Source organism: Rana temporaria, chromosome 5 (genome assembly GCF_905171775.1).
Source record: "Rana temporaria chromosome 5, aRanTem1.1, whole genome shotgun sequence".
Taxonomy (NCBI): domain Eukaryota; kingdom Metazoa; phylum Chordata; class Amphibia; order Anura; family Ranidae; genus Rana; species Rana temporaria.
In genome coordinates this window covers 314,912,845-314,934,918 of record NC_053493.1, presented here as the reverse complement: position 1 = coordinate 314,934,918, position 22,074 = coordinate 314,912,845, and the positions used below count along the sequence as shown (strand labels likewise).

General features: G+C 46.1%; 1 protein-coding gene across 1 annotated transcript in view; it reads left to right on the top strand.

Moving 5' to 3' along the window:
- PRKDC (protein kinase, DNA-activated, catalytic subunit) overlaps window positions 1-22,074 on the top strand; it is a 677,570-nt gene that overhangs the window by 289,885 nt on the left and 365,611 nt on the right. Inside the window, exons 28-35 of the mRNA XM_040354170.1 lie at window positions 3,026-3,252; window positions 3,778-3,872; window positions 3,964-4,063; window positions 4,383-4,516; window positions 6,206-6,460; window positions 17,394-17,620; window positions 18,167-18,375; window positions 18,742-18,874. Coding sequence (XP_040210104.1) covers window positions 3,026-3,252; window positions 3,778-3,872; window positions 3,964-4,063; window positions 4,383-4,516; window positions 6,206-6,460; window positions 17,394-17,620; window positions 18,167-18,375; window positions 18,742-18,874 — 1,380 coding nt within the window. The remainder of the gene's footprint in view (window positions 1-3,025; window positions 3,253-3,777; window positions 3,873-3,963; window positions 4,064-4,382; window positions 4,517-6,205; window positions 6,461-17,393; window positions 17,621-18,166; window positions 18,376-18,741; window positions 18,875-22,074) is intronic.

Genomic DNA, 22,074 nt, shown 5'->3' with positions numbered 1-22,074 from the left:
TTGTGCTGAGAAAACATGTCGCAGAGTTCACAAAGAGTGTCATAGATAACCTTTAGAATCCTGTTGCATCTCTAAGGCTTAAAGGGGTTGTAAAGGTACAATTTTTTTTCCTAAATAGCTTCCTTTACCTTAGTGCAGTCCTCCTTCACTTACCTCATCCTTCGATTTTGCTTTTAAATGTCCTAATATCTTCTGAGAAATCCTTACTTCCTGTTCTGCTGTCTGTAACTCCACACAGTAATGCAAGGCTTTCTACCTAGTGTGGAGTGTCGTGCTCGCCCCCTCCCTTGGACTACAGGAGAGTCAGGACGCCCACTAACACAAGCTCCTTTCTCTATCTGCAATGTAGAGAGCGTCCTGACTCTCCTGTAGTCCAAGGGAGGAGGCGAGCACGACATCCACACCAGGGAGAAAATTTAAAAGCAAAATGGAAGGATGAGGTAAGTGACGGAGGACTGCACCAAGGTAAAGGAAGCTATTTAGGAAAAAAAAATTGTACCTTTACAACCCCTTTAATGTACACGGGACGTTTTGAAACCTCTCCTGAACGATTTAACTTGACCCATAGTAATCGATGTTTAAAAATGTCAGTTTTTCCATGTTTACATGTCGCGTTTAGAAGCGTTTACTATTTAAAAAAAACAAACAATGTGTATCCATTAACCACTTAAGGACCCCTTCACGCCGATTTTCGTCGGCAGAATGGCACGGCTGGGCACAGGCACGTACCTGTATGTTGCCTTTAAGAGCCGGGGGGGGGCTCTGCGCCCACGGGACCCGATCGCCGCCGGTGTCCCGCCATCGGTCACAGGAGCTGAAGAACAGGGAGAGGTGTGTGTAAACACACCTTCCCCGTTCTTCTGTGTGGCAGTGACACTGATTGTTGATCAGTGACGTAATGCCTACAGCCATGCCCCCTAAAGTAAGAATCCCTCCCTTAGGGCACACTTAAAGGGTCACTAAAGAGAAAAAAAAATGTTTTGCTGAAATGACTGTTTACAGGGTATAGAGACATAAAAGTTAACTGATTCCTTTTAAAAATTATTACAAATAGATAAAAATCAATCATATAATGTGCCTGCAGTTTAGTTTCACTTTTAAACTGGTTTCATGTTCCTCTGAACTAGAGACACACAAAACAAAAACAAACAAATCCAGGGCAGCGTTTTGTTTTTAAAATGAATCTGATTCTGTTAAGTTTTAGACACACAGTAATGACAGCTTACCATCGTGAAAAGCTCCCAGTATGATGGTTATAAGGAAACGGACAACCAGGAAGTGTGGAGATTAGAGCAGTTTTACAGCAACATCAAAGCAAAAACGAGCAATGAGGACATGAAACCAGTACTGCAGTAAGGTAAAGGAAGCTATTTAGCTAAAAAATATTTTTTTTCCTTTAGTGATCCTTTAACCCTTTAGCGCCCACTAGTGGTTAACCCCTTCATTGTCATTTTCACAGTAATCAGTGCATTCTTATAGCACTTTTCGCTGTGAAAATGACAATGGTCCCAAAAATGTGTCAAAAGTGTTCGATGTGTCTGCCATAATGTCGCAGTCTCGAAAAAAAAAACGCTGATCACCGCCATTACTAGTAAAAAAAAAATTAATAAAAATGCCATAACACTATCCCCTATTTTGTAAATGCTATAAACTTTGCACAAACCAATCGATAAACGCTTATTGCGATTTTTTTTAACCAAAAATAGGTAGAAGAATACGTATCGGCCTAAACTGAGGAACAATTTTTTTTTTTATATATATTTTGTGGATATTTATTATAGCAAAAAGTAAATAATATTGTTTTTTTTTTCAAAATTGTCGCTCTATTTTTGTTTATAGCGCAAAAAATAAAAACCGCAGAGGTGATCAAATACCACCAAAAGAAAGCTCTATTTGTGGGAAAAAAAGGACAACAATTTTGTTTGGGAGCCACGTTGCACGAACGCGCAATTGTCAGTTAAAGCGATGCAGTGCCGAATCGCAAAAAGGGGCAAGGTCCTTAACCTGCATAATGTTCCGAGTTTTAAGTGGTTAAAACTGTCTCAGTACACCAACTTATAGTTGGTCTTATTTACCTCCAGTTTTGTTCTCTAAAAGCATTATTTTTTAATTTTGTTGCTGTTTAAGCTACTCAATGAGCGTAGTGACACAAAAAATAACTAACTGAATCTGTCATACTTGTTGAAACTGTAACCAAATCTGTATAATGGCTTTCCTGAATTAAAAAAGTTGTAAAGGCAGACGTTTTTTTATCTTAATGCATTCTATGCATTAAGATAAAAAAACCTTCTGTGTGTAGCAGCCTACCCAGCATCTCCTAATTACTTATCTGAGCCCCTTCTCTCTCCAGCGATGTCCACGAATGTCTAGGCCATCTGGAACACTCCTCCTGATTGGCTGAGACACAGCAGCAGCGTCATTGGCTGGCACGGCTGTCAATTAGAGTCAGTCAGCCAATCAGGGGACAGAGGGGCTAGGGCCAAGTCGGGGCTCTGTGTCTGATACACAGAGCTCTGACTGGGGTCAGGTGCCCCCATACAAAGCTTTATGGGGGCACTCGATTGGAGGAAAGGGGCCAGGAACAGCAAAGAGGGACCAGAGAAGAGGAGGATTCGGGCTGCTCTGTGCAAAACCAACTGCACAGAGGAGGTAAGTATGACATGTTTGTTTTTGTTTTTTGTTTAACGAGACTTTACAATCCGTTTGAGTGCAGAACTTTGTAATATACTGTATGTAATAATACCACCAGAAAAGTGTTGCAAATGCTTTATTGATTTGTCAGTTTTTTTTTGTTTTTTATTCGTAATTTACCACTTTAAAATATGCCTGTTGAAACATTTATAAACATGACTTGTGGCTTTCCCATTAGTTTTTTGGCAGCATTTCCACAATTGTTAACATTTGTAATTTTTTTTAAATAGTTTTTTTCGTTACTGTATCCCTTTATTTTCAAATAGTTTTTCCCATTTTTATATCCATTATTTGTTGACCTATATCTGTTTGAATGTTTTCTCTCCTCTTTAAGGATGGCATTGTGGATCCTGTTGATAGTACACTACGAGACTTCTCTGGACAATGCATTCGAGAATTTTTGAAGTGGTCAATAAAACAGACAACACCACAACAGCAGGAAAGAAGCCCAGTCAACACACAGTCTTTATTTAAACGGCTTTACAGTCTTGCGTTACATCCAAATGTGTTCAAGAGGCTAGGAGCTTCTCTAGCATTCAACAACATATACAAAGAATTTAGGTGGGCAGTAGTACATTGCTTGTAGAGTACTGGGTGACAAGCTTGTATGCTGAGCTGTATTAGAATACATGTGTATGCAGTATAGCTGAGATTCTCCTTGCTTTATCTACTCAGAGACAGACACATTCTTGGGTACTTCTGCCAAATTTGAAATGACTATTTAAAATTTTAATAAGGAATTGTTTGGGACATATACTTGTTTATGTACACATTTCATGAGTGATATTGTAAGGAACATAACCCACTTATTGACCATGCTGTAAATCTGAATGCCCTACTGTATTTTTATCAGGGTTTTGAAGTTTGCATATTTGTGAAAACAGCATATGTTGTTTTTCCTAGTTTTACATATGTTGTTGCTGACATGTTTTTAGCAAAGACAATCTCATCTTTGAATTAACTTTTTATATCAAAGCAGTCTACTGTCTCATTGAGTTTCTCTCATCCTGGATTAAAGCATAAATATAAATAATTTACATGAATGTGATTACTAATCCCCTAATTCTTAGCTGTCTTGTCTCTTAGAGAGGAATCGGCGCTGGTGGAACAGTTTGTGTTTGAAGTGTTAGTGATTTTTATGGAAAGTCTAGCACTGTCTCATGCAGATGAAAAATCTTTAGGTGAGAGTAAATTTATCTACTGGACAGTCTTTCTTTCTGTACTGGATTTTGTTTAACTTTACATGCATTTATATTCTTCATCTCCTCATAGGAACAATTCAGCAATGTAGTGATGCCATTGACCATTTGAAACGTATTATTGTTAACAAAGCTTCGTCGCTGAACAAGAAATCCAAACGACGCATACCAAGGTGCCGTTAGTCAAGCGTACGCTTTACACATAGGGTGATGTTGATTATTACGTTGGGCGGCTAATTCTTTTTAATTTCTTGTTTTATTTTGTTTTTTTTCAATTCTTTGAGAAAAAGACTCATAATAGCTATAAAAAAATAATATATATTTCAATTGTATTGTTGTTTTTACATTTAATAATTCATAAAATTCGTTTTATTAAAGATTATTGAATACATTTCAGTTACAAAGTGTGTCATGGTAAGTAAAAAAGGACAAATTTAATCTAAAAAAAATTGAGGAATTTAGTATATGTTTTGTCGTCCTTTTTCAATATAGAGGGTTTCCTGCAGGCAAGTCTCTCTGTCTCCTGGATATTGTCCTGTGGCTGTTAGAACAATGTGGGCGCCCTCAGGCTGATTGTAGACACAAGGCAATGAAGCTGTTCTTTGAGTTTGTGCCTTTATTACCAGGTATCTTAATATGAATTCTAATATTCCTGTATACTGATCCTTCATAAAGTAATATTTAGATAGTGATCTTCAAATACCTGTTTTCCTAATTTATTTTTATGAGGCAGCACAACCTAATTGAAATAAACATGGAGAAAATATATGTGACGTTTTCTGGAACTGTCCATGTGTTAAAGTACATGTAAATGCTATCACTAAAATGTTTCACAAGTTTTAACATATTAAAAGCAATTATTTTTCCCTCATCGTACATTACCATACATAGAGAAGTTAATATTAATTTCTTCTTCGGTTATGCTGCCATTTTCAGGCAAATGGACACTGGCCAAAAAATGCAGGAATCCCAACTAAACATAACCACCCCTCCCCTGCTCCACTTAGCCCTGAGTTTTGTGGGCACTATCTGGATCAGTCGCTGAAGCCAAAAGGGCCAGACCCAGCATTCAAGTTTGGCCTGTAACATTTGTCTGACGACAATGGATCCTCTGGGCAGCGATTTCTGATGAAGAGTATACCTGAATTGAAGAAAATTAATTAGGGTTGTCCCGATACTGGTTGGTACCGTTACTGAGCATTTGCGCGAGTACTTGTACTCGCGCAAATGCTCCCGATGCTTCACCTATACTTTTTTTTTCCACCCGGGCCGAGAGCAGGTGGCTAGCAGGTGGAGGGCGGACTGAAAGTGGCGGAGAGCGGGTGGCTAGCAGGCGGAGAGGGGGCGGCTAGCAGGTGGAGAGCGGACTGAGGAGGCGGAGAGCAGAACAGTCCTCCGGTATGTAAAACATGCTACTACATACCACTAATGGAGGAGAGCTGCTGCCGCCGTCTAGTTCATCAGCGCTCGGGGAACATACATAACGGCTTTCATTTGAATAACTGTGTGTTCCCTGCCGCGCGTCGTCATAAATATCATAAATAGCCCCTCCCCCTTGTCCGGGGACTTTGATAGACAGATAACCCATCCCAGGATTGGACAGGTGATCTGTCTATCAAAGTGCCTGGACAAGGGGGAGGGGCTGTATATGACGCGTGGCGGGGAACACACAGCTATTCAAATGAAAGCTGTTATGTATGTTCCCTGAGTGCTGATGAACTGGGGGGGGGGGCAGCTATTTTCTTGCAGTAAATCAGTGTGCCATAACTCATCCATCAGGGTTCATTGGGCAAATGATTTTCACAGCAGCTGCAGTGTCAGTCAGAATTGTGTTTGTAGAGTGTACCTGGTAACCTTGCTGGCAGAGTGCTCCCCTGGAGGGTAGTCAAGTCCCGTCCCTGGTGGATGAAGAGTAGGCCTGTTGGCCCTGCAGCGCTAAGTGCCTCTTATTGTAGAACTTTGTGGCAGCTTCTCCTGAGGGTTCTCACCATGAGGGGTCAGAGGAAATTCCTCAGGAAGATGCTGTTGATAATCTAGAATCCTCTGTGGAGGAATCTTGGGATCTATGGCTGTCTCAGAAGTGTCACATTCATTCATTAAATAGCATGTCTTAAGGAAATTCATTTGGACCTAAAACCTCACCCCAAATGGTTCTTCTTTTTTTTTTTTTGTATTTGAGTTTTTATATTGCTGCAGTTTATAGTCTTTACAGCTGCTGTAGGTCACTTGTTGCTGTTATGTGTATTCAGTGCTCAACTCTAGTAGATCTGTGTATTGGATGCTAATATGTATGACACATTTTTGGTGAATTTCAGAAAGAAAATCTGTATCTGCCTGGTTGGATGAGATTATTAAGAACGATGGCATAATTTTTGTGATAAATAGGTTTGAAGGTGCAGGCAATGTGAACGCAAGAAATTGTGGAATATTGCACATTGCCACACTCCATGAACTGAAAGAGGTCTTCACCCTAACATCTGTAATAAAGTGGATGGACATGTTGCTTGCAGCTTTGGACTGCTACAATACATTTATTGGCATGCGTGTTGTGAAGTCACACACATTGCTTGGTAAGGAAATACTGTTTTTGTTTTTTTTATTTCTGTATGTGTCTGGTATGTGACAGTTCTCATATGGCATTTTTTTTAAAAAAAAGGCGATTATAATTTATAAGTGAAAAGTGTGGACAAAGTAATTAAATTCACAGCTGAAATACAAATATTTTATCTGCTAAAAAATGAATAATTCTGTTCAGCCAGACTTTCAATACACCCAAACCAGACAGTGATGAGATCATCTCTGAACTCTCCATTCCAATCTGCAAGCTTTTTTGTTCAAATCAATGCAATGTTCCAGCCTTGTTTGCTTACCTTGCTTTCCCCTTCCTCCTCTAGACTAAATGTTCATATACAGGGGAATAGAATACTTCAGAGACAAGAGTTATCAATATAATTATGTTATTTGGTATATAGCTGGATTATATTGTGTTCTTTTATATCTGCCTACACTTTAATCACAGGTTACAATTACCGGAGCTGCCTTTTCTGACTTGCTTTTTTTACATTCAACTTCAGGGGTTGTTATCTTTATCCATTCTTCTTAAAGCGGAGGTTCACCCAAAAATCCACTTTTTGACATTAGCTCCAGCATACTGCTAACATCTGCAGTATGCTGTTTTTATTTTTTCTTATTTTTTTGTACTTATCGTTATATGAGCCCTTGTTTTCCGGCTCCTAGCGGGGAATCCTGCGGGGAATGGGCGTTTCTAAGCGAAGAGGAGTTGATTGACGGCTGTTAAGGCACGTCACGCCTTCCGAAAATACACAAAGTCACACTCGGGCGTTTACTGCGCCTGCCGCGTAGAGCTGACTGCGCAGGCGCCGTAAACACCCGAGTGTGACTTCGGGTATTTTCGGAAGGCGTGCAGCCCGTCAATCGACTCCTCTTTGCTTAGGAACGCCTATACCCGGAAGTAATCCCCCACTCGGAGCCGGATAACAAGGGCTCGTAAAAAAAACAGCATACTGCAGATGTTAGCAGTATGCTGGAGGGATGTAGCTAATGTAAAAAAGTTTATTTTTGGGTGAACCCCTGCTTTAAGCTGGATAATCCAGTCAGATACCCCACAATAATAAGGGGGAGCTTGGTGAGCCAGCATAAAATTATTTCCTCTTCGAGCAGACCACCGCATATCCTCTCAAAGGAATATATATTGGAAAACAAATGCTTTCATTAATGAAGACCAAATCAGGTGCAGATGCAATCATTTGTTCTAGGTTACATAGGTTAATTTATTGAAAAAAGACACAAGTCCATCTAGTTCAACCAATAGATCAAAAAACACTAATTCACAAATAGAAAACCTCCATATACGCAATCCTTTACCCATAGTTGATCTAGAGCATGGGTGCTCAACCTGTGGCTCTCCAGCTGTTTCAGAACTACAATTCCCATGAGGCATTGCAAGCTACTGACTGTTACAAGCATGACTCCCAAAGGCAAAGGCATGATGGGACTTGAAGTTCTGCAACAGCTGGAGAGCCACAGGTTGAGCACCCATGATCTAGAGGATGTCAAAAATCCCCCAATAAAGCATACTTCAGCGGGGGAAAAAAAAGCCTTTCTGATTCCCCAGGAAGTAATCGGATATTCCCTGGATCAAATAATAGTGGAGCTAATATCTATAAATATTCAGCTATATTCTGTGCCTCCACTTTTTCACAGCTTTTACTGTGAAGAAGCGTTTCCATACTTGCAGATAGTTTTTTATCCTCCAGACCTAAAGAGTGCCCCCTAATACTTCTTTAGGGCTATGGTCTAACACCCAGATCCTTCTACTCAGATTTCCCCAGTTGTACTCCTCCTAGTATGTAGCGGTGCTTTGCCAGTCATTAACGAGTTCATAAAAATTAGAAACTATGGCTTTGAAATAACAGAGCTCAGCTATTTTATGAGTTGAGACATAGTGTTAAATTTGTGGCTGTGTCAATAATATTCCCATTATGGACTTGAGCTCCTCCATGCTCCTTTGTATACACAGAGCTGAAGAATGTATTTAAAACATTTTATCTTCTTTCTCTTTCGTTCATAGACGGACACAGCCTTCATTGACCTTAGGGTTATGCTTCTTCCTACCAGGAGATTTAGGCAGAATTCTACAGCACTTAAGGTGTTAAAAACTTTCCTTCATGCCGCTCCTCCCAGGGGGCGTGGCTCCCCCAGGCATAACCCACACCCTGCTCTAGCAGCCTCAGTTTGTTTTCTGCCTAACGACAGGAGGTCAGGCTCTCTCTGGAGTTCCTGGACCCTGAAATTTTTTTTACTTGCGATTTTTCTCGCTTTTATTATTTTGTTCCTGCGTTTTTGAATCCTGTGATTCCTCTATCAACAGCCGACTGGGTGACAGGCTGGGTCCTCGACCCTTGTAGTCCCCCCAGGTTTTGCCGGAGCCGCGATTGCATTGTTCAGCGGCCATTTTCTTGTGACCAGCGCTGTTTTCAGCTCTAGTTTGGCCTCTTGTGGCGGTTTCGACAGGGAAAAAGACCGCAAATCCGTCTGAGGGGACAGACGCAGCGCTGCAGCTCCACCAGCACAGCTTGTCCTTCACAGACCGCGCTATACAGCACAGCTTGTCCTTCACAGTCCGCGCTATACCGGGAGGGTGGTGAGTACCAGAGGCCCCCATACTGTTCTGGCAGCCAGGAGGTGACCTGTGGGGAATTTTTTTCCTGCTTTAGCAGTGGGGGTGTCACGGCAGCTGCACTATGGAGCCTGAATCAGGCCCCTCATTCCTAACAATGCCGGAGTTAACCCTTACCGCCCCTTCCCCTGCCACATCTGTTGAGGCAATGTCGGCTGTCCTGGAGTCTTTTCTCACCAGGTTTGAAGCAGCCAGTGCTCGGTTGGGGGGTAAAAAGCGCCCCCCCGGAACCTGCTTCTGGGGATGTCTCTGACACAGAATCAGATCATGCTATTGTTGCTTCTGGTTCTGTAATGTCGGAAGATGCGGGCTTAACCCACATGGACAGCGAGGATGACTCTGCTGCGGAGTCTGCTGACAAGGAATTTGTTGGAGCTCTTATTACAGCGGTGCGTGAGACTCTACATATTGAGGATGCGGCGGAGACGCCAGCGGTGTCGGTCCCTTTTGGGTTCCGCAAACCACCGCGTGCTGCTAAAGTATTCCCCTGTGTTCCTTATTTGGACAATATGTTATATAAGGAATGGGATACGCCGCAAAAAGCTTTTACTGTTCCTAAGAGCTTTGCTACCCGTTACCCCCTTGAGGAGGACTTCTTAAAAAAGTGGGTCTCTCCTCCGTCAGTGGACCCTCCTGTGTCCAGACTGAGCAAGGCTACTACGTTGCCTGTGGAGGAGGCTCCTGCATTCAAGGACCCCGCTGATAGGAGAGTGGAGGCCGTGGGCCGCTCCCTATTCTCGGTAGTGGGTTCGGCGGTGAGGCCGGCTCTGGCCGGGACCCTGGTAGCGCAAACCCTGACTGAAAGTGCTAAGCTCCTGCTGCAGGAGCTGGAGGTCCAGGGTGCTTCCGAGTCCTCTAGGTACCTGGCTGAACAATTGCTTCAGGGCCAAAAATTTCTCTGCGAGGCGAACATGGATATGTTGCCTTTGCTTTCCAGGGCTTCCGTCAACGCAGTGGTTCTGCGCCGCCTTTTGTGGCTAAAATGCTGGTCGGCTGACCAGTCCTCAAAAAAGGCCTTGGTGGATTTCCCCTTTAAGGGCGAACGGCTTTTTGGGGCGTCCCTGGATGACATCATAAAGGATGCCACTGGGGGGTAAGAGCATGTTGCTCCCGCAGTCTGGGAAGGGTAAGGAACCTCGCCGCAAGCCAGGTCCTACTTTTACTACTCCTAAGCGTTTTTTTAGTGCGCCCAGCACGACAGGAAAAGGTCTGCAAGGTTCTAGAGCCCCTGCTGCAGGGCGAAAACCGCCCCTGGTTCAACAAACCCAACAAGCCTGCGGAAAAACCTGCTTCCGCATGAAGGTCCGCCCCCGCCTGGGTCTCGGGTGGGGGGACGGCTTCACAAATTCGCGGATCGGTGGAAGTCTTTTCTATCCGACCGTTGGGTTTGCGAGGTGGTTGCCTCGGGGTACAAGATAGTTTCTTTCTTGCCCCCCAAACCGATTTTTTCCCTCCAACCTCCAGCTTCCTCCGGATCGTCGGCTAGCCCTGTCCGGGGCTGTCCAGGATCTTCTGGACAGGGGGGTGGTTGTGCCGGTTCCCTCGCAGGAAAGGTTTCAGGGGTTCTACTCCAATCTGTTCGTGGTCCCCAAGAAGGGAGGGGTTCGCCCTATCCTGGACCTAAAGGCCCTCAACTCCTTTGTCAAAGTGCAAAAATTCAGGATGGAGTCGGTCCGATCGATCATAGCGGCCCTCCACCAGGGGGACTTCATGGCGTCCTTGGACATCATGGACGCATACCTGCATGTTTCCATTTGCTCAAGACACCAGAGGTATCTGCGCTTTGCGATCGGAGAGGACCACTTTCAGTTTGTGGCCCTCCCGTTCGGTCTGGCTTCGGCACCACGGGTTTTCACCAAGGTGCTCGCCCCGATCCTGGCCTTGCTGAGGCAGCGAGGGATCGCTATCGTGGGATACCTGGACGACCTTCTCCTGTGAGCTTCTTCAGGCTCAGAGTTAGAGGAGGACGTGTCCATCACGTGTCGGACTCTACAAGAGTTCGGCTGTATTCTGAATCTAAAAAAGTCAGTGTTGGTTCCGTCCCAGAGACTAGAACACCTGGGTCTGGTTTTGGATTCGGGGGAGGCAAGAGTGTTCCTCCCATCGGAAAAACTGGAGACCCTGCATTCTGCAGTGAGACAGTTGTCGACCCAGAAGTGGTCGTCTCTTCGCTTCTGCATGAGGGTTCTGGGTCTGATGGTAGCCTCCTTCGAGGTGGTTCCGTATGCCCAATTCCACACCAGGGTACTTCAGAAAGAGATTCTGTCACGTTGGAACAGGGTCCCATCTTCTCTGGATCGCCAGATTCGGTTGAGCCATCTGGCCAAGTCTTCCCTGGCGTGATGGCTGACGTCTCCGGTGCTTCGGTCCGGGAAGTCTTTTCTTCCGTGCCGCTGGACAGTGGTCACGACGGATGCCAGCCTCTTCGGCTGGGGGGGCGTCTGGGGCACCCAGTCAGCCCAGGGGCGCTGGACTCGGGAGGAGTCCCGCCTGCCGATCAATATCCTGGAGCTCCGAGCAATCAAGCTGTGCCTTGCCAGGTGGTCCCTGGAACTGCAGGGCCGTCCTGTCAGGATCCAGTCCGACAACGCCACGGCCGTGGCGTACGTCAATTATCAGGGCGGCACAAGGAGCTCGGCTGCAGCGACGGAGGTCGCTCACATACTTCGGTGGGCCGAAAGGTCTGTTCCGGCTCTGTCGGCCGTATACATTCCGGGGGTTCAGAATTGGCAAACCGACTTCCTAAGTCGCACGACTCTGGATCAAGGGGAGTGGTCTCTCCACCCGGAGGTGTTTCAGAACCTGTGCCAAAAATGGGGCACTCCAGACGTGGACCTTCTGGCGTCCCGTCTCAATCGGAAGGTGCCACGGTTCGTGGCCAGGTCAAAAGACCCGTGGGCAGACGCGTTGGTGGCTCCCTGGGGTCACTATCACCTGATTTACGCCTTCCCTCCTCTAAGGCTCCTCCCTCGCCTGCTGCGCAGGGTGGAAGCCGAAGGGATTCCAACAATCCTGATCGCCCCAGACTGGCCACGTCGCTCTTGGTACGCGAGCCTGGTACGTCTGGCGTTTGCCTCTGAGGGAAGATCTCCTGTCTCAGGGTCCGATCTTCCATCCTGCTTTACGGTCACTGGCTTTAACGGCGTGGCTGTTGAGAGCCAGGTAGTGAAGGACCGGGGCCTGGTAATCTCTACCATGCTGCGTGCACGGAAGTCCACTTCAAGAAAGATTTACCATCGTACATGGAAAGCCCACATCTCTGTGTGAGGAGATGAAGTGGCACCCCCTGTACATACGTGGTGTCCCGGATCCTGCTGTTCCTTCAGCGGGGTGTGGACCAGGCTCTTGCCTTGAGCACGATCAAGAGCCAGATTTCTGCTCTGGCTGTTTATTTTCAGCGTCCCTTGGCGGCGCACTCCCTAATTCGCACGTTTGTGCAGGGGGTCCGTCATGTGGCCCCTCCAGTGCGCCCCCCACTGCCTTCATGGGACTTGAATTTGGTCCTCTCTGCGCTTCAGCGCGCCCCCTTTGAGGACATTCGGGAGATCCCTTTGCTGACTCTGTCACAGAAGGTGGTCTTTCTGGTTGCTATTACTTCTATCAGACGAGTGTCTTGCAAGGCCCCCTACTTGGTCATCCATCAGGATAAGGCGGTGCTGCGCCCGCAGCCCTCTTTTCTTCCGAAGGTCGTTTCGGCCTTTCACATTAATGAGGACATTGTTCTTCCATCCTTGTGTCCTCAGCCGAAGGAAGCCATCTTGCCTTCTTTGGATGTGGTTCGGGCCCTTCGAGTTTACTTGTCGGCGACAGCTCCGTTCCGGAAGTCGGACTCGCTGTTCGTGTCTGTGTCCGGTCCCAGTAAGGGCCTGGCAGTCTCGTCGGCCACCATTTCCAGGTGGATCTGACAGGTTGTGCTTCAGGCCTATGCTCTGAAGGGGCGGGCGCCTCCCTTTCGGGTCACGGCGCATTCGACCAGGGCGATCGGGGCCTCCTGGGCTTTCCGACATCAAGCCTCTGTGTTACAGGTGTGTAAGGCTGCGACCTGGTCGTTGGTCCACACTTTTTCAAAGTTTTATAAGGTGGATGTGAGTGCATCTTCTGATGCCTCCTTCGGCCGCAGGGTGTTACAGGCGGCAGTTTAAGGTTGGAGTTCCTCCGTTGAGTAACTCCGGTTTTGTTTGGGGTGTAACCTGTTTTTGCTGTGTTATTTTTCCCACCCCTCAAATTTTTTTACACTGCTTGGGGATGTCCCTAAGGTCAATGAAGGCTGTGTCCGTCTATCAACGAAAGAGAAAAAAGGATTTTTGTACTCACCGTAAAATCCATTTCTCTGAGTTCATAGACGGACACAGCACCCGCCCCTCCTTTGTTTGTACTGCTTGTTACGAACTGAGGCTGCTAGAGCAGGGTGTGGGTTATGCCTGGGGGAGCCACGCCCCCTGGGAGGAAGGAAAGTTTTCAACACCTTAAGTGCTGTAGAATTCTGCCTAAATCTCCTGGTAGGAAGAAGCATAACCCTAAGGTCAATGAAGGCTGTGTCTGTCTATGAACGAAAGAGAAAGAAGATAAAATGTTTTAAATACATTCTTCAGCTCTGTGTATACAAAGGAGCATGGAGCATCCTTTTTTTTGTCCCCGTTTCTAATTCTAAATTATTTTGTAGGGAGCCTAATGCTCAGACCTGTCCTTTTTTTTGCTGTTAATATACTGTATTTGAATACTTTTTGGGGGTTTGTCCTACTCTTTTGCAACCTGTTGTTCATTTAGATTTTTTGGCGCTTTTATTAGCTTTTTTTACATATTGTGTTATATTCTTTGTAACTTTTAAATGATAGTGTTCCTTAATTTAGATTTTTAACACTCCTTTCTCATTTATAGCGTTTTAACTTTCAAATCCATCAGAAGATAGTTGTAAGAGACACGGCAAACCTTTAGGCTTTTTAAAGTCCAGACTTTTAGCACCCTTGCATACTTTGCCATTGCATGCAAGTCCTTCGGCAGATGTCCACTTTTCTTTTGAGATGGTTCCTTCTGTTTATTTCCAAATACTTTAAGATTTTTTTGCTTGTTGGGGCAAGTTCTTCTTGTTTCCTCTACCCCCAGGCTAAGCTTTCCTCTACTAGTGGGCCTGATTTTCTTTTCTCTTTCTGCTGCATACTGCAAATCTTTATTTCTCTTTTGTTCATGGATGGACACAGCCTTAATCTTGACAAAGTGGGTATTAGCCTTCATTCAGGAGTGACTAGGCAGAATGTGTTAACAATATCAAAGCTGAATGGCTCCGCCTACTGGCTATATCCCCTCAGCCTGCACTCATCAGCTCAGTTTTCTTTATCGTACACCATGGGACACAGAGCCTTTATCTTTACATAATGGGTTAAGGGTCACCAGCGGTGATTGGACACTGGCACAACCAATTGACAGTTCCCCTCCATATAACCCCTCCCATCAGGGAAGCACCTTAGTTTTTTCACCAGTGTCTAAAAGGACACAGAGGATGTGCTAAGGAAAGCACATTTGTGTAAATAAGAACCTGACTTGTCCAGTAGATAATGTACAGGTGTTTAAAGACCCTTCGGAAAAGAAATTGGAATCTTTATTGAAGTCTTCCTTCCTTTTGGCTGGGTCAGTCGCCCAACCTGCTGTAGCAGCAGTAGGCATGTGTCAGGTCCTCTGGGACCAGGTAAAACAAGGGCTGAAGGAGCTGCCTCCAGAACAAGTCAAATTGTGTGAAAATTTGCCTAAAGCTTTATGTTTTACAATTGTTGCAATGAGAGATTTGATTCTGTAAACATCGCGTCTCGCACTCCAACTGGTGCATATGCGTAGAATTCTTTGGCTAAAGCATTGGTCTGCAGAGGCACCATGCAAAAAGCTTTTGGCTAGTTTCCCCTTTCATCGCGAACGACTCTTTGAGGAAGATTCGGAGAAATATATCCAAAAGATATCAAGTGGGAAAACCACTCTATTACCAGAGAAGAAGAAAAACGAGAGACCTTGTTTTAAACGTTATCTCTTTCCGGCTCCTGGTAAATCTACCTCCAGCCAGTGGCGACGGCATTTTCAGCCAGCCACAAAGACTAAAGAAGACCAGGCCCAGAAGAACAAGAAGCAGTGGGGTTCAAGGGCTAACAAGCAAAACCCAAAAGCCTCTGCATGAAGAGGCGCCCCCGCTCGGCTGAGTGGGGTGCGGCTTTGTCAGTTTTCAGCGGCATGGCAGACAGAAATCCAGGACAGATGGGTAGTATCCACAGTATCCCTAGGGTACAAGCTGGAATTTCAAGAGATCCCATCTTCTCAGTTTCGAAGCTCAGGGCTTTCCAAGGATCCTTTAAAAAGAGCGTCCTTCTTCAAAGGATTGGATCACTTGCTGTCCCAAGGGGTGATCACAGAAGTACCCTTTAAAGGAGCAAGGTTCAGGGTTTCATTCAAACCTCTTTGTAATCCCAAAACCAAACGGCGACGTCAGACCCATTCTGGATCTAAGATCTCTAAATCAGTTTCTGAACATTCGCCATTTCCGAATGGAAACTATTCGATTAGTGGTCGCTACCCTACAAGGCGGAGATTTCATGGCGTCAATAGACATCAAAGAAGCATACTTACATGTGCCTATCCATCGCGCTCACCAAAGATTTTTAAGGTTTGCGGTAGAACATGGCCACTTCCAGTTTGTGGCTCTGCTCTTTGGTGTGGCTACCGCACCTCGGGTATTTACAAAGGTACTAGCCCCGCTGTTGGCAAATCTCAGAGCACAAGGCATAGCGATAACAGCTTATCTAGACGATCTATTGGTTATAGATCAGTCAGTGTCAAAATTAGATCACGCTGTGCTCACCACTATAAGATACCTGGAGCATTTAGGATGGATTGTAAACTTATAAAAATCCTCTCTACAAGCCCAAAGAAGGGTAGAGTACTTGTGCATGATCATAGACACAGCCCAAAGCCGGGTATTCCTACCAGAGCCAAAGATCAAGTCACTAAAAGACCTGAATTACAAGGTCAAGGCAAACAAGAGACCATCTATTCGCCTTTGCATGAGGCTATTGGGGACGATGGTAGCCTCCTTCGAGGCCGTCCCTTATGCCCAGTCTCACGCAAGACTACTTCAGGGCAGTTTTCTAACTGCCTGGAACAAGAAGATCCAAGCACTGGATTTACCCATGCACCTGTCTCCACAGGTGTGCCAAAGCTTCAGTTGGTGGTTAAAGACCAAAAACTTGCGGAAAGGAAGATCCTTTCTCCCAGTCACCTGGAAGGTGGTGTCTACGGATGCCAGCCTAATAGGCTGGGGTGCAGTATTGGGAGAAGCTTCAGCACAGGGAACCTGGGCCAAGACTGAAAGGAGCCTGCCCATCAACATACTGGAAATTCCGGAGGTCAGACTCACTGTTTCGGTGGCTGGCCCAAAGGAGGGCCTAGTGGTCTTGTCGGCCACCATCTCAAGGTGAATCCGACAGATCGTGATTCAGGCTTGCGCCATAAAGGGTCGGGCGCCCCCCTTTCTTGTCACGGAGCATTCGACCAGGGCAATAGATGCCTCTTGGGCTTTCCAACATCAAGTGTTGGTTTCCCAGTTGTGTAAGGCAGCGACTTGGTCATCCGTTTCACACTTTCACTAAACTTTACAAAGTTGATGTTCTTCTTTCGGCCGCAAAGTTTGGCAGGCGGCTGTTTAGAGTTGCAATTGCTCAGTTCAGGAGCTCTGTTTTGTTTTGGGATAAAGTTTAATTTTATACTGTTCCCACCCCTAGTTTTTTGACACTGCTTTGGGACGTCCCACTTTGTCAAGATTAAGGCTGTGTCCGTCCATGAACGAAAAAGAAAATAGTATTTTTGTACTCACCGTAAAAATCCTTTCCTCTGAGTTCATGGACAGACACAGCACCCACCCCTCCTTTTTAAGTTTGTACTGCTTTTGACGAACTGAGCTGCTGAGGGGATATAGCCCCTGGACGTGGTCGTTCAGCTTTCATGTTATTAATTCTGCCTTGTCACTCCTAAATGAAGGCTAATACCCACTTTGTCAAGATTAAGGCTGTGTCCGTCCGTGAACTCAGAGAAAAGGATTTTACGGTGAGTACAAAAATCCTATTTTTTTTTCTCTGAGTTGATTTATTCTTTCACTGATGCTAGCCACCTTCATTTCACAAAGAGATTCTACAACTTTTTATTGGTCCAGGGTCTGTTTACAAGGGTAGTTCAAATCGCTCCCCTAGAAAGTATTTTTTCTGATATTTACATGATATCTTGCCACAAAGCTTTCCAGTGATTGATGTTCTTTTTTTCCATTTATTCAGATGCTTCACAGAAGTCATCCTTTTTCAAAGCATTACACTTCTTCATCCGCCACCTTTCCATGGAGGACATCAAAGCGGCACAAGCATGCTTTACAATAGGCTCCAAATCGAACTTGTTCAGCCCACATGAAATGGAACAGTACAACTACAGCAAGTGCACAATTATAGTACGCATTATGGAATTTGTATCCATGATCTTAGAGAACTGCCATCTGGACTTCTGGAAGGTAAACATTATGATTTTAATGTGAGAATTTCTTCCAAGATGTTTAGAAATAATTTGATTTAAAGTGAACTGGTTAACCATTTTCAATCTTTTAGAGTATTGTCCAACATCAAGCACAAGACGCCTGATATTACCTCTGCTATCCTGAAAAACCTCTTGTGTACCTGTGATCCCAGTTTCGCTTTGTAACTAAGGGCTTGACTTCCCTGATTTTGGGGCAAAGCCCCAGACCTAAGTACCTCTAATCTGCTGACACCCTTTTCAATGAAAATGCTGTTATTGGCACTAAGGAGCACTATCACTGGAAAGGTGGATGGTAGGTGGACGAGTCTTGGTTTTAGGGATGGGACAAGATTTAGCCACAAAGTCATGAAAAGGTGGCCTGTAATGAGCACAACTAAGATCAGAAATGTAAACAAAATGTAAGCTTTTCTGCTTTTAACAGTGGTAGTTTGTTGCTATTGTATATTATTATTATTATTTAGCCTTATTTGTTTAATACAGAGTCAAAAGCAATTATATTGTATATTTTTCTTTTGCATTATAGATGCTTGAAGAGGAGCTGCTAAATAATTACATGTGGGAATTAACTGCAGCCACTATATGCAATCCGTGTAGTATTGGGTTCAACACAGCAGACGTTCAAGTGATGAAGAATCTGCCTGATGTTTGCATACGCTTATTAAAAGCATTGGTAAAGTCACCATATAGAAGACCCCTGGAGATGGCATTGCAAACAAAAATAACACTGCAATGGTACAGTTGGGGCTTGCTTTGCTTTCACAATATCGCATTGTTATTTCTTTAAGTATATTTTTATATTGCTGGAAAAGGAAAGGTTGGGAGCTGGTAGCACTGAAGTTATCTGATGTTTGATACCAATGTTATGATGGGGTGCAGCTTAACTTTTATTTAGTGCTGACTGAATCTGCATCACTATTCTTCTTTGCTAGAATCACAGCAGTTGTTTTTTTTATATTGCCCAGATATATATGGTGTTGGGATTATTTTACCTGCTGTGTAGTGCACCCTTGTATGTCAGCCATCCAAAACATATAATTGCATGTTTTTGAATAATAATAATAAAAATAATTAATGCTATTTTCTTGTCATTCTGGATAGTATTGAAGACCTGTGCACTGTAGATTTGTATGATCCAAACGCCAAACATGACCGTGTCAAATTGGATGCCACTCTTTCTGCTTGCAAGCAGCTTCAGAAGGCGGAGTTACTGAATTCCACCTTGCAGGCACAGGTGGGAAGATGATTTATTTTATGTTTTGCAAATGTGCATACAGTAGAAGCCAAACTGCTGTTAAAACCATTTCTCTTCCGTTCATGGACAGACACAGCAGCCTTTGACCTTAGGGTTATATCCGCTTCCTTCAGGAGAGTTAGGCAGAAAAAAAGCACTTTAAGTGTTAACAATACTTTCCTCAGTGCAGCTCCTCCCAGGGGGCGTGGTTCCCCGGGTATAACCCACACCCTGCCTCAGCAGCCCCAGTTTCTTTGTGCCTAACGTCAGGAGAGGACAGGCACTCTGGAGTCCCTGTACTCTGGACAGTTTTTGCGTTTTTTTTTTTCGCTTTTTATTGTTTTATTCCTGCATTTTTGAATCCTGGGATTCTTCTATCAACTGCCGACTGGGTGACAGGCTGGGTCTTGACTCTTGTAGTCCCCCCATGTTCGGCCATCGAGCGTGTGCCGGCCCTCAGCTCAGCTCTGGGTCGTCCACGACAGGCCCCATTGCTCCAGGGGTGGCCGGGGAACTACATGTTCCAGGACACACATATGACCGGTCTCTATGGCCTTGTCGCAGTGTGTCTGGCCGACAGCCATGCCGTTAGTGGACGTTTGTTCTGTCTGCAATACCTCCAGCCGGTGGTCGCAGGATGGGTAAGTAGTGGCCCCTTGCTCAGGTAAGGTGGTATGGCTGGCGTTTTCCCTGGGGAGGTCGACTGAGGGTCCGCCCTGCTTTCCTCTCTCCCCTTTTCCTCTCCCTCCTTCCCCATACTGGGTGGGGCTGTGAGGGGGGGCCGCCTGGGGTCTCTTTATTGCCACCGGGGTCCGTGTGTATGTGTGGGGCTGTGTTTTTTACTGTGAGGTGTTACTGTGTGCTGCGTCACTGGGGGTATTTTAAACTGCGCAACGGCCGCCATTTTGCCGTGGTCGCGGTTTACATTGCTCGTCGGCCATTTTCTTGTAGCCCGCTGGTGTTTTTTTCCTCACACGACGGCCATCTTGGTTTTCTCTTGGCCTCGTGTGGCTGTTTTAGCGCTGCACAAGACCACAAATCTCCCTGAGGTGACAGACCCAGCGCAGCCAGCTTCAAAGCACACCTCAGGTTTTTTTCAGCTCACGCTGCACCGGGTGGGGTGGCGAGTTCCCTGGGGGCCTCTACTTCTGTTTTTAGCAGCCAGGAGGTGACCGGTGGGTGGTTCTGCCTTGCAGTACCGGGTGACAGCGGTGGGGAATTATGGAGCCTGAACCTGGTACTTCTGCCCCAAACATGCCCTTGATGCCCTTACCCCTGCCACATCTGTTTAGGCAATGTCGGCTGTTCTAGAGGCGTTTCTCGCCAGGTTTGAAGCGGCTAGTGGCCAGAAGGGGGGTAAAAAGCGCCCCCTCCCTGAGCCTGCTTCTGGGGATGTCTCTGACTCAGAATCTGGCCCTGCTATTGCGTCTGGCTCTGTCATGTCAGATGATGCAGGCTTAACCCAGGCGGACAGTGAGGATGACTCTGCTTCAGGGTCAGTTGCTGATAAAGAATTTGTTGGGGCTCTTATTTCTGCGGTGCGTGATCCTCAGAAACTTGAGGATCTGGCGGAGGCACCATATGTGCCAGTCCCTTTTGGGTTCTGCAAACCGCCGCGCACCACAAAAGTGTTTCCTTGTGTTCCTTATTTGGACAAATTATTGTACAAGGAATGGGATACGCCGCAAAAGGTTTTTGCCGTTCCAAAATACTTTGCGACCCGTTATCCCTTTGAGGAGGATTTTTTTTAAAAATGGGTCTCTCCTCCGTCAGTGGACCCTCCCGTGTCCAGATTGAGCAAAGCCACCACATTGCCTGTGGAAGGGGCTCCTGCCTTCAAGGACCCCGCATGTAGGGAAGTGGAGGCTGTGGCCCGCTCCATGTTCACAGTAGTGGGTTCGGCTGTGAGACCGGTTTTGGCCGGGACTCTGGTGTCGCAGACGCTGACCGAACGGGCTAAGCTTTTGCTGCAGGAGCTGGAGGCACAGGATGCTTCCGAGACCTGTAAGGACTTGGCCGAGCAATTGGTTCAGGTTCTGAAGTTTGTCTGTGAGTCGGTCCTGGATACGCTTCCTTTGCTTTCCAGGGCCTCCGCCTATGCGGTGGTACTACGCCGCCTTGTGTGGTTGAAATGCTGGTCTGCGGACCAGTCCTCAAAGAAGGCCTTGGTGGATTTGCCTTTTAAGAGTGAACGACTTTTTGGGGCATCCCTGAAAGACATCATTAAGGATGCCACGGGTGGTAAGAGCACGCTGCTCCCACAGTCTGGGAAGGGCAAGGAGCCTCGCCGTAAGCAAGGGCCCTCCTTTACTACCCCCAAGTGGGTTTTTTTGTGCGCCCAGTGCGTCAGGAATAAGTTTGCAAGGTGCTAAGACCCCCGCTGCGGGGCAGAAGCGCACCTGGTACTGCAAGCCCAACAAGCCTGCGGACACGCCTGCTTCCGCATGAAGGTCTGCCCCCGCCCGTGTCTCGGGTGGGGGGCCGGCTTCGTGAATTCGCGGCTCGTTGAGGTCTCTTCTTTCCAACCGTTGGGTTTTCAAAGTAGTTTCCTCGGGGTACAAGATAGTTTCTTTCTTGTCCACCAAACAGATTCTTTCCTTCCAACCTCCAGCTTTCTCCGGATCGCCGGAAGGCTCTGGCAGGGGCTGTCCAGGATTTACTGGACAGTGGAGTGATTGTGCCACTTCCCTCAATGGAACAGTTTCAGGGATTTTACTCCAATCTGTTTGTAGTCCCCAAGAAGGAAGGGGTCCGTCCAATCCTGGACCTCAAGGACCTCAATTGTTTTGTCAAGGTGCAAAAATTCAGGATGGAGTCGATTCGCTTGGGAATAGCAGCGCTCCATCAGGGGGACTTTCTGGCGTCCTTGGACATCATGGACGCGTACCTACATGTCCCCATATCCACAAAGCACCAGAGGTTTCTGCGCTTTGCGGTCGGGGAGGGCCATTTTCAATTTGTGGCCCTCCCGTTCGGCTTGGCATCGGCACCACAGGTTTTCACCAAGGTGCTTGCCCCGATACTAGCCCTGCTGAGACAGCGAGGGATCGCTATAGTGGGATATCTGGACGACCTTCTCCGGTGAGCTTCTTCAGGCTCAGAATTAGAAGAGGACGTGTCTATCACGTGTCAGACTCCAAGAGTTTGGCTGGCTTCTGAATGTCCAGAAGTCAGTGTTGGTTCCGTCTCAGAGACTGGAA